This window comes from Eupeodes corollae, chromosome 1, assembly GCF_945859685.1.
Source record: "Eupeodes corollae chromosome 1, idEupCoro1.1, whole genome shotgun sequence".
Classification (NCBI taxonomy): domain Eukaryota; kingdom Metazoa; phylum Arthropoda; class Insecta; order Diptera; family Syrphidae; genus Eupeodes; species Eupeodes corollae.
Genome location: NC_079147.1, coordinates 182,994,971 through 183,008,057, shown reverse-complemented (window position 1 = coordinate 183,008,057; position 13,087 = coordinate 182,994,971). Strand labels below are relative to the sequence as shown.

Sequence of the window (13,087 nt, the reverse complement as noted above, 5' to 3'; positions counted from 1 at the left end):
TGAAATCAGTACTGGTTAATTTTAAATTTATCGTAGTTTTTTATTTTTTTTTAAATTATTTTTTTTAGTTACATTTATAATAATTTATTATATTCATATAATAATATTGTAAATCGAGCGTAAAAAACTTTCTTTTATTCATCTTAACATTATTACAATTATTATTTGTTTTTATATAGAGTTTATCGTAATAATAATAATTTTGGTAAAATTTTGCTAAGAATACACGAACAATTTTTGTAGGTTTTGTTTAATTACTTTACTTTTATTACTTTTCATTGTTCATTGTTCTAATTATATGATTATTTATTTATTTCAAGGCTTTGTTTTTAAATTAGAAAAAATTGTGTTGAAGCTTTTATTTTATTTATTACCTTCTCATATTTTTCTTTTTTTTACAAAATATATGAAAACATTATTTTAATTTTTATTTTTTCTCAGTTTAAAAAATTTCCAAAATCTATTTTCTTTTGTTAATTTTTATTCAAAGTTTATTTTCTTTTTATCAAAAATGTATTGTATATAGAATATATAAACATTTATTGACTAAATATATAAAATAATTTATGGCATTTATTTGTTTTCTTTCAATTCTAATTTTTGTTATAAACGTTTGCATATTTTTTAGGATTTTATGATTTTTTTTAAAACTTGTTCTTTATGGTGGTTAATTTTTTAATTTTTTGTTTGTTTTATTCAAGTCTTACGTTACGTGGAAGGGTGTTTTTTTTAAATGATTTTATTGAAAAGATTGTTGAATTTTATGAAAATTGCTAGTTGATGAAATTTTATTTGACTCACTGTAAATCGATTTTGGCAGCATACCCTTGAAGTCTCCCACGTCAACAATATAAGTTTTTTATATTTATCACACTAAATAAAAGTGAAAATTGCTGTCAAAATATGAGATTGCACCTTTTTTAAACATTGTCATTTCATTAATACATATTCTTTTGAGAATAGGAACTTTTAGTCTGAAATATATCGATGAGGCTAAATGAAATGTAAAGAAAATATAAATTGCCAAATAAATGTTTTGTTGTTTTTATTTTCACCATATGAAAGTGAAGAAAAAGAAATAAACAAGTTGACAGATTTGCACAATCAATACCTACATAATTTGTTTAGTGTATGCAGCAGAATAAATCAAATGTCAATTTTGACATTTCATGCTCAAAGTGTGTCAAAAAACATTTTTGAATCCTCCCGCAACTCATTATTGTCAAAATTGCATCAATGGCCGCCGATCAACTATCCATTGATGTTTCTCCGTCCACTTTCGCTCAAACTTATAAAATTCATATGGTTTCAGTTGAGATCAACATTTCGCATTCGCAGTCTGCAGTCTCAAGTCTGATTCGTAGCTCAGCTACAGAGTACAATTTCTGTGAAGTGATTTGTGAATTTTTAGTTCTGTTGCCTTAAAATTTAAAGTTCTCGTTTTGTTTCAGAAAATATCATCTAATTTTTGTTTCTTGTAATAAATTGCAATCGTTTGCTATGCGCGGGTGAAATTATTCCCTTTTCTAGCTCATTATCCACTGTAAAAAAGGAAAATAGATCAGAACTTAAGTTATTTAGTGTCGCGAAAAAGTCTAAGAATCAGAACTGTTCTATAATCTAGTGGAAACCTAAGGCATGGATCATAATCTGGTGGATTGTATTCGCATCAAAGACTCCAAAACATAGCAACATTTTAAATATTTGGGTAAGTTAAGTTGGAAAATCTATTTCTATTTTGAATTTTTCAATAGGACTTTGTAGAAATGTCAACAAAAACACTACGGAGACATAAAACCTTCGTACGTATCCCCTCCAACCCATTTCTTTACATTGTTGTCTCTGACTTGTTTTCACGCACACATAGAATTAACTAATGAATTTTAAGCACGCATTTAATCACTCAGCTGTTCATAAATCAGCTGTTCGCTTCAACTTGTAGGCAATCAAAGATGACTACGAGGATTTATACCTTCATAAGTGTTTTTGAAATGTGTATCTTTTTTTCTCTCATTTCTTGTCATTTTAGTTGAATTCAAATGACACTAACGTTTTTTGACAAGAATGACAAGAGTCTTGTTGACAGCTCTATCAATTTTTGATAGACAAATTTCATCTTCAACAGTCAATTCAATAGAATCCTTTAATACGCAATTTTTTGGATACAAAATGTTTATGTACATACATATATGAAGTAACCAAAATAGCGACAATCAAATAAGAAATATACTATTTTCTAGAATATTATTGTAATTGAATGTAGAATGACGTTATGAGTGAATTTTATTGCGAATCTCTATTAAGCTACTTCTCTTTTTGATCATCATCATAATCATAATCATCTTCTCTATTTGACTACATTCATTTATTACTCTAATTTTATATTCTATTTATATTATTTATAAAATGTATACAAAATCTTTTGTTTTAATGAAAAATGAAAGAAAATACTCTTACGATGCTTTTGCAAATTGAATTACTGAACTCATTCGCATAACTTTTGGAACTTCAGTCTTCGAAGATTGATTGTTATCCTTTAAGTAGAGTTTTCGTTTGCGTAATGGCAGTGTCATAACATCACGATCTGCCATCATCATTGAATCACTTTCTGGTGATGATGATCGTTCGGGTGATGCTGATGATGCTGATCGTAGGGGTGATAGTCCAGCACCAGCTATGGCTGCTTCTACTTGACGGACAATGTCATTAGCAGGGAGAGAGGATCTTTGAAGAGAAGAGAAAAAACAGAAATGAATGAAATTTTTGACGTCAATAATTTGGGTTTAGACAATGGAACTCACCTGAATTCTCCAACTGGCGCTGGGGTGTAATAACTCTGCCTCGGAACTGAACTACTTCGCAGATCTTCGGTTTCATTTCTGGAGTTTATTCTTCTGCCATTCTTTAAGGTATCTTCCTCGAGAACCCTTCGACTTGCCAGGGAGGCAGCTTCTAATAGAGCCGGATTGATTGTTGGTCTTCCGACATATTGTGGTATCAGCATATCCGGTGATGACTGATGATGCTGGTCTTGGTGTTCGTCTGAAGGCGATGCCGAACGTGCTTGATACCTATGATAGACATTGCTGAAGGAGATCATTTCTTTTGCTTGCGGTTGCTGATCGTCGAGCAACTGTTGCAGCTGTTGCTTTTGTTTTTGATGACGTTTGTGATGATTTTGTTGCTGTAGTTCAGCTTGAATCTCTGGTGGCATCTCATCCAGTGAGGTGCTACTGCTGCCAGTGTTATTACAACTGCCACTGGTAGAGATTGCAACACCGCTGTCGCGGCTTTGATCAGTCTCAAGAATTATCGATGATGAGGATGGTGAACTTGGTGACAATGGGTCCTGTTTCACAACCATTGAGATCGGTGAACTTGGAGCTTGCTGTTGATTGTTGCTGCTGCCGCTGGGATTCTCCTCATCGTCGGGTATTTCATTGGCATGACCCTTTATGTGGGCTTCCATTTCTTTTTTGCTCTTGAAAGTCTCATCGCAAATTGTGCACTTGTAGCACTTGGACCCATAGTGTTGCACTCGATGCAGCTTAAGGACATGATTGTAGCCAAAATCCCGGAAGCAGATATCACAATGGTAGGGTTTCTCTCCGGTGTGGGTTCGTGAATGAACTTTCAGTTGTTTGGAGCAGGTGAAACCCTTGCCGCAACCCTCAACGGGACATTTGTAAGGTTTTTCTCCCGTATGCGTTCGCATGTGAATCACCAATTGGCCAGATTGGATGAAGGTTTTTCCGCAAACTGAGCACTTGTGAGGTCGTTCACCTGTGTGAATCCGCATGTGTCGATGCAGTTTTCCGCTGTGCTCGAAGGCTCTACCACACACGTCGCACTTATAGGGTCGCTCTTTCGTATGAATTCGCCGATGGACCTGGAGGTTTTCCTTAACACTGAAAAGTTTGTGACAGAACTCGCATTCGAAAGGTCTCTCACCCGTGTGTGTACGATAATGGCGGATCTTTATGGAAGAAAACATAATGAATTAGGATTGAATGGTATTTTAGGCAAATGTCAAACTTACCAGTCTAGCAGGCACAGCAAAAGTCTTCTGACACACATTACACTGGTAGGGGTCACTACCGCTTCCATTAGCCTTAATTTGTGGGGTTTTGGGTATGCCCGCTGGAATCTCATTGATTTGATGCTGCTGCGACACCATTGCAACTCCTCCCGCTCCTTCTATCTTCGCATGAGATTTAGTGTGACTTGTATGGGCACTTTTACTTCCAAAAGTCATTCCACATTGTTCACACTTAAACTGGGGTTTTGTTGGTGATGTTGTTGATTTGACAGACGCAGGTGAGGACTTTCGTCCGTTATTTGTTGCTGTTGTTGTTGCTGCTGATGATGCTGATGATGTTGATTGTGTTGGAGAAATACTTTCTGTCGGCGTTTGCGTCGTCGTTGTGTAAATGGTTATATTTTGTCCGTTACTTATTTGAAATGTTTGAACATCATGTGGAGATATTAGCAGAGTTTCACCACTTATAGTCGTCGCTGATGATGATGGCGGTGATGATGATGATGATGCTGACGGCGGTACGCCTCCTATACCGCCTCCAATGCGATTTCTAATACTTGTTATTGGCTGTTGAACTATCATATTTGTTTGTTGGTACATTTGGCTGTCACTGAGACCACTCGAACTTGTTAATGGCAAACAGAATTCTGATTGAGACATTGGTTCCGTTTTCATAACTAACGGCAAAGCTGGATAGTAAACCATTGTGTGTGTTTCTAAAATTAAAATAAATAAATATATAATTTTAATTATTGATGAATTATAAATTAGTTGTAAAGTTTTTCTAAGATTTAAATTTGTCAAATATTTATTGATAAAAAGAGCAAGGTTATGCATGAGACTATATTGAAAATTAAAAAGCTTCATTCAAAAATTCTGACATTAAAAATAATATTTTTTGCAAGGCGAATATGCATGTCTTGTATTCAGTTTTAGTTGTCGTTAAGTTCTTTTTTAAACATCTTTCTGAATACTATTTCTTTACCTTGCTTTGTTTTAGCATCTGTTTTGGTTCTCGGGATTTTTTAGTCGAAAACAAATTTGTACCATTATTTTAAAGTTTTTATTTTTTATATCAAAAACTACAGATTGGATTTTTTCCAAGTCTTTAATTCAAGAGATATTGTAAATTGAAGACCAATTTTTTTAGTATTTTTGGAAGATATTATTTTAATATAAAAATTGACTGTTGGATTTTTAAACAAAATTTAATAAATGTTGGAAACAATATTTTGTATATGATGACATTAGTTTGAAGTCAATATAATCAATTTTTGAAAAGATATTTGAGTCGGAACTAATTTTTTTAAGGTTTTTAGTTTTTGCGATAAAAACAATTTTTGGAGATTCAAATATTCGAGGACACATTTTTTTTTTTAACAAAAGTTTAAAATTCTTCCGCATATTTCTGTCTTATTATCTGTATACCAAAATTCATTTGAATTCAATATGTCCGCTGGTCCATGAGATATGGACGACGAAAAAAGCTTCCTGAACGTACGTACACATGCACTCACATACATTTCTCGAAAAAATCTTTGATTAAGATTCTAAACGTCAAGAAATTTCAAAATTTTCAGGTCTACAAATTGAAAACAAATTAATAATCCCAACATCGACAAAAGACCGCTTTTAAACACATAATATATGCACCAAAAGGCAAGAGCGAGTAGGTTGGGTTAAGACAAGAAAAACAATCTCACAAAAGGAGAGTCTTTTCCCCCCGGTTAGCAGGGAAAAGTAATTTTATAAAAAAAAAAACAGCAAAAATATATGCAAAAACGCATAAATTTACAGAATTATGTTATAGAATTTAGAAAAACCATGATTTAACTTTATTTTAAAAAAAAGTTGCTTGAGGGAATAGTTTTAGAAATATTAATTTTTAAACTTAAAATTTTAGACTTTTATGTATTTGGACAGGAGTCTAAATTCAAAATCTAGGTTAGACATTTAGCTGCTATTCATAAAAAATTTGGCAGCTCTGTTTAGTTATGTAGAAGGAGGTTTAAGATTTATTCTACTACAGTTCTAGTACAATACCACTTAAACCTTTAAAAAAACGACTTGTAGGAGGGGAAACAAAATAAAATAGCCAAAATCTTTGAAATCCTTAAAATTATTCTGCTAACTTTTAGTTGAGAAATTTCATGTAAGTCGCTTGTTTTAACAAAATATTTATTTATTATGGTAAAGTACAGTAGCAAACATCACATTAAGCGAAAATTCTTAGCGCTGGCGCTGTTAATATTTGGAAACACACAGAAATTGGTAATCCTTTCATTGAATTTTGATTTTTAATACTTAGAAGTTTTATCATTAACTTTCATTAAAATAATCGTCATCTATTCCAAAAGGGTCGATTCGTAGTAGAGTTTTCGTTTTCTCTTGGATTATTAAAAACACTTTCTTATCCAAGTAAATACCTTTTTCAAATATATCCTTTTTGGGAACCTATTAACCTTCAATCTTTTTGCTTTTCGGGCCATACTCTAAACCATAGCAATTTTATATATCTCTTAGTTATTCCTGAGAATAACTTGCCATGTTTTTTTTAACCGATTTGATACGCAATTTAGAAATGAGTTGTCGAATTGAAAATGGTGACATTTCTCGAAGCTCAAGGTCCCTAGAGTATGAATAATTTTTTTTAGAGAGATGTCTGTGAGTGCGTGTGTACGTAAGTTCGGGAAGCAGTTTTAATCGTCCATTTCAAAAGAACCAGTTGAGATACCGTCTTTTGGTTTTTGTATAATAGCAATTTTGTGAAACCAAAATATCTCACGATAATTCTAGTGACTTGAATTAAACTTTATATTATATATTTTGACGTCGTACCAAACGAATATATTTTTGAAAAAAAATATAAATTAACAGTTTTTTATAAATTAAAAAAACTGAAAAAAAATATTTGCCACCTCGAATATTTTGCGAACAACAACCACAATGATTTCATCTCCAAAATAATTGCAAATAACGAAGAATAACGTTTTTGACATCTGGTAAAATTTTGAGAAAAATCGAACTGACAGTTTTTTTTGTAAAAAAATAAAAAAGCTTAGAAAATACACACTGATAACTTCCCATCCCATCTGTCTATTTGTCTTGCTTAAAAGTTTGTAGGTTTTCGTGTTTGGTCAAAAAAGTTGTCAGTTGAATTATACTTACAAATTTCAAAATTATTAACAATATTTTTCATATAAACAAATAGTTTAGTTTGAAAATCTAGTTTTGTTAAATAGATTTTTATTCGAAAACAAATTGTTACAAAATTGTTAGGAGAATTTCTTAAATTTTTACAAATTGGATGAATGAAAATAATTTGAGAGATATCAAGAACCAAACATCATTTTTTACCAAACTTGCCTACTTTTTTTGAAGATTTTATTTTTTTTTTTATAAAAAACGGACTGTTGGATTTTTATGAAAAAAAACTACTGAATATCGAAAACAATATTTCCTGTGAAATAAAAAGAGTTTGAAGACAATATTTTTAATTTTTGAAAGCTTTTTGAGTCGTAAGTAAATTTTTACAAAGTTTTAGTGTTGTTTTTTTTTGTTAGGTTTTTATGTTTTGTATAGTTGATTGTCAATTATGTTTTCATCAAAATTTTACTAAGTGTTGACAACAATATTTTTTAATTTTTAGGTTTGAAGAAGATATTTGAGTCGAAAATCATTTTTTACCAACTTTTATTTATTTTTTTGTTTAGGTTTTTATTTTTTGTAGAAAAAACTGTCAATTCCATTTTCTCAAAATTTTTCAGAATGTGAAAAACAATATTTCTTATAAGTTAAAATTAGTTGGAAGCTATAATCTTAAATCTTTGAAAAGATATTTGAGTCGAAAATCAATTTTTACCAACCTTTGTTAAATTTTTTTTCAAGTTTTTATTTTTTGTAAAAAAAAAACTGTCAATTCGATTTTTCTCAAAATTTTATTTAATGTTTACAACAATATTTTTTTAAAAGATGAAAGTACTTTTAAGCAAGTATCGCAAATTTTTGAAAAGATATTTGAGTCGAAAATCATTTTTTACCAACTTTTATTTATTTTTTTGTTTAGGTTTTTATTTTTTAGTAAAAAAAACTGTCAATCCCATTTTCTCAAAATTTTTCAGAATGTTGAAAACAATATATTTATAAGTTGAAATTAGTTGGAAACTATGATCTTAAATCTTTGAAAAGATCAATTTTTACCAACTTTTTTTAAATTTTCTGTCAAGTTTTTCTTTATTGTAAAATAAATTGTCAATTCGATTTTTCTCAAAATTTTATTGCATATTGAAAACAATATTTTTTAAAAGATGAAAGTAGTTTTAAGCCAATATCTCAAATTTTGAAAAGATATTTGAGTCGAAAATTATTTTTTACCAACTTTTATTGATTTTCTTGTTTAGGTTTTTATTTTTTTATAAAAAACTGTGAATTCCATTTTTTCAAAATTTTTCAGAGTATTAAAAACAATATTTCTTATAAGTTAAAATTAGTTGGAAGCTATCTTAAATCTTTGAAAATATATTTAAGTCGAAAATCAATTTTAACCAACTTTTGTAAAATTTTCTTTCAAGTTTTTCTTTTTTGTAAAATAAATTGTCAATTCGATTTTTCTCAAAATTTTATTGAATACTGACAACAATATTTTTTAAAAGATGAAATCAGTTTTAAACCAATATCTCAAATTTTGAAAGATATTTGAGTCGAAAATAATTTTTTATCAACTTTTATTGATTTTCTTGTTTAGGTTTTTATTTTTTTATAAAAAACTGTGAATTCGATTTTCTCAAAATTTTACCAGATGTCAATCCCTTTTTACTTTTCGTTGCACAAAATTGTTTTAGAGATAAAATCATTTTGTAATCGTAAAATTTTCGAGGTGAAAAAGTGCTTTTTTGATTTTTTTTTTGATTTATAAAAAAAAACGTTAATTTCAAAAATATATTTGGTTGGTATCACGTTACAATATATTTTATAAAATTTATTTCAAGGCTATAGCGTTTTTGGTTCGTAAGATATTTAAGGTTAACCAAAATGTTCTCCTTTTTTTAAACTGCTATGGTAAAAAAACGGCTCACGCAATTTTCTTGAGAGCCCTTTCTACACTTTCTGTCTTATTATCTGTACAACTAAATTTATTTGAAGTCGATATCTCTTCTGGTTCTTTAGCTATGGACGACGAAAAAAACATCGCGAACGTACGGACGTACGAACTTACGTACACACAAACGCACAGACATCTTTCTACAAATCTTTTATTTTGACTCTAGAGACCTTCAAACGTCAGGAAATGCTAAAATTTTCAATTTGACAAATCGTGTCCTTTACAATAACTTCCTATGGTAAGTTAAAAATATTGGCTTCAAACTTTTGTTTTTTACATTCAGTTATTTTTATGTTATAAAAATGAAATAATCGTTTTTTCATAACAATTAAAATCTAAAAAAAATGGAACCCAAAATTAGCAAAAAATGATGGCCGATTCTTCTTCGATAGAAGATATTGTCTTCAAATTAATTTCATTTAATTAATTTGTATTTCTTTATATAAGAAATAAAAACTTTTAAGAAATGCTTCTAAAATTGGCAACAATTGTTGTTTTTTTTTTGACTAAAACTCTCGCTAACAAAAATATATTTCGCAATCAGTCTATTTCATCATATGCAGAATATTGTTGGTAATTTCTAAGGACAATTCACTTGGCAACTTTTTTGACAAAACACGAAAACCTACAAACCTTTTAATCAAGACATATCGACAGACGGGATGGGAAGTTATCAGTATGGGTCGCATTCCAGCCTTTTTTTTAGTATAATTCGCCCCCCCCCACCATACTATTTTACTCTTGTCTTAATCTAACCTTCTTACTCTAGACTTTTGGTGCACCTTGTTTCAATCAGCTTGTGTACAAAAAAAGTATAACAATTTCCCAATAGATTTCATTCTTCCACCACTCAACTTATAATGGTATAGGGTTTCTTCACATAACACAGTTTTTAACCAAAACAACGAATAAATGGTGTGATGGATCAGAATGCTTTTTGAAAAGATGTAAAATAACTTTGTATCAAATTCAACCCCTTAAAATCAATTACCTAACCCAAAGCCAAGTTGGGGACAACATTTCAAAAAATACTTTAACGATTCCATAAAACGTTGTTCAATATTAAAACGTTAAATTTGCAATCCTACTTATCTCCAAATACCATTATAACCACCTTACTTCGACCACAAAAAAAAACCTTACTCATTTATTAAATTATACACAACATAATCGTAATATACCTTCCCTACCCCCTTCAGGTTGTATTGAAAAACAACCAAAAACACAAAGTTTCAACCTAAATTATGAATTTTTTCATAATTATTACGTCATAAACAACAAAAACAACAAACATATATATAAAAGAAAATACCCTAAAATATTAACGTTAACATTTAAAATGCGTAGCATTAAAATATTACACGCACAATCTAGTTATAATAATCATCCCTTTTTTTTTTTTTTGAAAAATAGAAATTTATAAGAAAACTCACCTAACATCTAATCAAATTCAAAACAAGAAAAACAACAACAATTTCAACAACAAAACGAAAGCATCCCGAAGAAAAATTAACATCACATCGCAATAGTGTTTAAAAACAGCACCCCTTGGATAAATCATATCAATCCCAAAAAAAGAAAAATTAAATACAAAACAAAAGCTAGAGGAAAAGGAAAAACCACTTTTCACTTTCACTTTTTTTGTTCAAGCACAAGCCCACACCAGTTTTCTTTTTTTATGTGTTATGCCGTGTGTCTTGCATATCTCAAAAAACAAAAAAAAAACAAAACCTCTCCCAACCCCTAAAACAACAAACCTAGAACCATAAGAACTTCAAACTCGTCGTCGTTGTCGCATATTGTGAAAGACACACAAGGCCTTAGCTTTCGATTATACCCACCATAACTGGCACTGGCACTAGAAGTGGAACTGGTGGTAGTTTCCCCCCGTCTAGAAAAATAGAAAAATAAAACCAAAGAATCTGCGCAACACCACCCTTTGCCCCCACCATAAAACATTTATATTAGAAAATGAAAGTAAAAATTTCCCTCCTCACATAAAACATATATACATAAAGGTACATGTACGTAATACCAGTTTTGTGTTTTCCCTAAAACAAAATATAGCAAAAAAAGGAAACAGCTTTTGCTGCCCTCTGCGTCTGCATATTGACATGACATGGGGCGGTTTTTCCACCCTTAACAAGACTTAGAATCGTTAAATAGTCAGTGGAAATGTGTGGATTTATTATCGATGGGTGGCGGCAGCACAATGAGTTGGGGTGGTGGGTTAATTTTGAAACTTCCAATTTTAAGTATGGTATAGTTTTTTTTTTTCTAAACACAAACCTTTTTTAATTTTCGAGGGAGATTTTATTTCCATCAAATCTGTCCCCGATTTTGACAGAACATCTTTAATCCAATTTTGTTTATTACGCCAATCGCCACTTTCACTCATTTTATTTTTTGTTTAAATTTAAAATTTTAAACTATTCTAATTATTTAAAAAAAATGTTAATATATCGAAAAACAGTCTTAAAACTTCAGTCCGTATATTTAAGTTCAAAAAAGTCTTTAATTTGTGTTGTTCTTAATTTAATTGATAAATTGCTTTCAGTGCATTTTTATTTTTCTTGATTTATTTAATAATTATTTTATTTTATTTTTTTTTTATTAACATTAAAACTATAAACTTATTTCTAATTTGTACTTTTTTATTGCATTTTTGTTAAGTTTTGGAGGTATTTTTGTTGTTTTTTTTATTTGCATTAATTTTTAAAAATTTTGTATTTCTCACTTTTTAAATAAAAACAATCTATATTTTATTTTTTATTTAACACTTTAAAAATTATATTTAAAACAAAACAATTTAATTATATTAACAAAAAACAAAATTAAACAAAAAGAAATAAAATTTTAACAACAATTATTTTTTATCCTTTGGGAGACAGTGGTGGGATTAAATAAACAAACAAATAAAAGTGGGAAAATAAGAAAATCCGAAAAGTGTAAAAATTTTGATAAGTTTGTCGAACGAGGGAGTCCACTGAACTGGTGGGTGAGTTTACCAAAATTTTCTTCCTTACTCTAAAATATATAAAAAATCCAGAATGAGGTAGGGGAAAATATGAATTTTACATGGGAATAGTCGGGAAGATGAACGAACAAAACAAAAATCCCTTCCTACTTTATCTAATATTGAAAAGCTGAAACGCATTGTGTGCGTATGTTTTATATATAAATGTATATTAGATGCGTAGAAATATACCCATATACAATTTTGAGGGAAAAAGGGAAGAGGAAAAATTGTTGAGGGATTTTGGGAAATATTTTTTGAAGGTATACATAGAAATGCTGCTTGAAGGCTTGTGGAATGGGAGAGGGGTAGGTATAGGCTTGAATTTCCCAAATTTTGTTATGTTAAAAGAAGAATGGGGAAGATGATGATAAGGGCGATGACTTTTTGTTAAGAGGGGAATTTCTTTTATTTATTTTTTCAAATTTTTGCCTTTCTTCTTGTTCTCATATTCCCAGTTGTAATTCTAGATAGCGGGGTTCCTAAGTGTGTACTTAACTACGTCACTTTTATTTATAATGCGTAGAGAGCCGAAAGGTTTTTGCTTTTTTTTTGTACCTACATACCTACCTATTGTTTGTAGAATTAGGTGCCGAAATGAAATGTTTATATTTGAATTGGTTAACGAACTGTATAAAGAATTGATAGGAGAGGTAAAGATTTAGAAAAGGTATAGGTAGGTTAGGTAAGTTCTATAGGTTCCTCGAACTATCAAGGTTGTATTTAATGAAAACAGAGGTTTTGGTAAGGTATGTATTTTACCTGTGCATCTTCTACCTTCATCTTCTTTAAAAAAAAACAAGTTTTATAACTATTGCGTCTTTTTTCTCAGTTCTTTTTTGTCGGATAGAAAAGTTGTAGTATAGGAATACTAGGTATCTTAGTTTTAATATGAGGTAGGGTTACAGACATTATTTGCTAATGAACCGTT

The 13,087-nt window shown here is 30.0% G+C and overlaps 1 protein-coding gene across 1 annotated transcript in view; it reads right to left on the bottom strand.

Moving 5' to 3' along the window:
- Nucleotides 1–671: 671 nt before the first annotated feature.
- The window catches only part of LOC129952761 (Krueppel homolog 1), a 30,391-nt gene continuing 17,975 nt past the window's right edge, over nt 672–13,087 (bottom strand). Inside the window, exons 2-4 of the mRNA XM_056065575.1 lie at nt 4,040–4,755; nt 2,802–3,976; nt 672–2,724 (exon numbers count right to left, since the gene is read on the bottom strand). Coding sequence (XP_055921550.1) covers nt 2,454–2,724; nt 2,802–3,976; nt 4,040–4,744 — 2,151 coding nt within the window. The 5' untranslated portion in view covers nt 4,745–4,755 and the 3' untranslated portion in view covers nt 672–2,453. The remainder of the gene's footprint in view (nt 2,725–2,801; nt 3,977–4,039; nt 4,756–13,087) is intronic.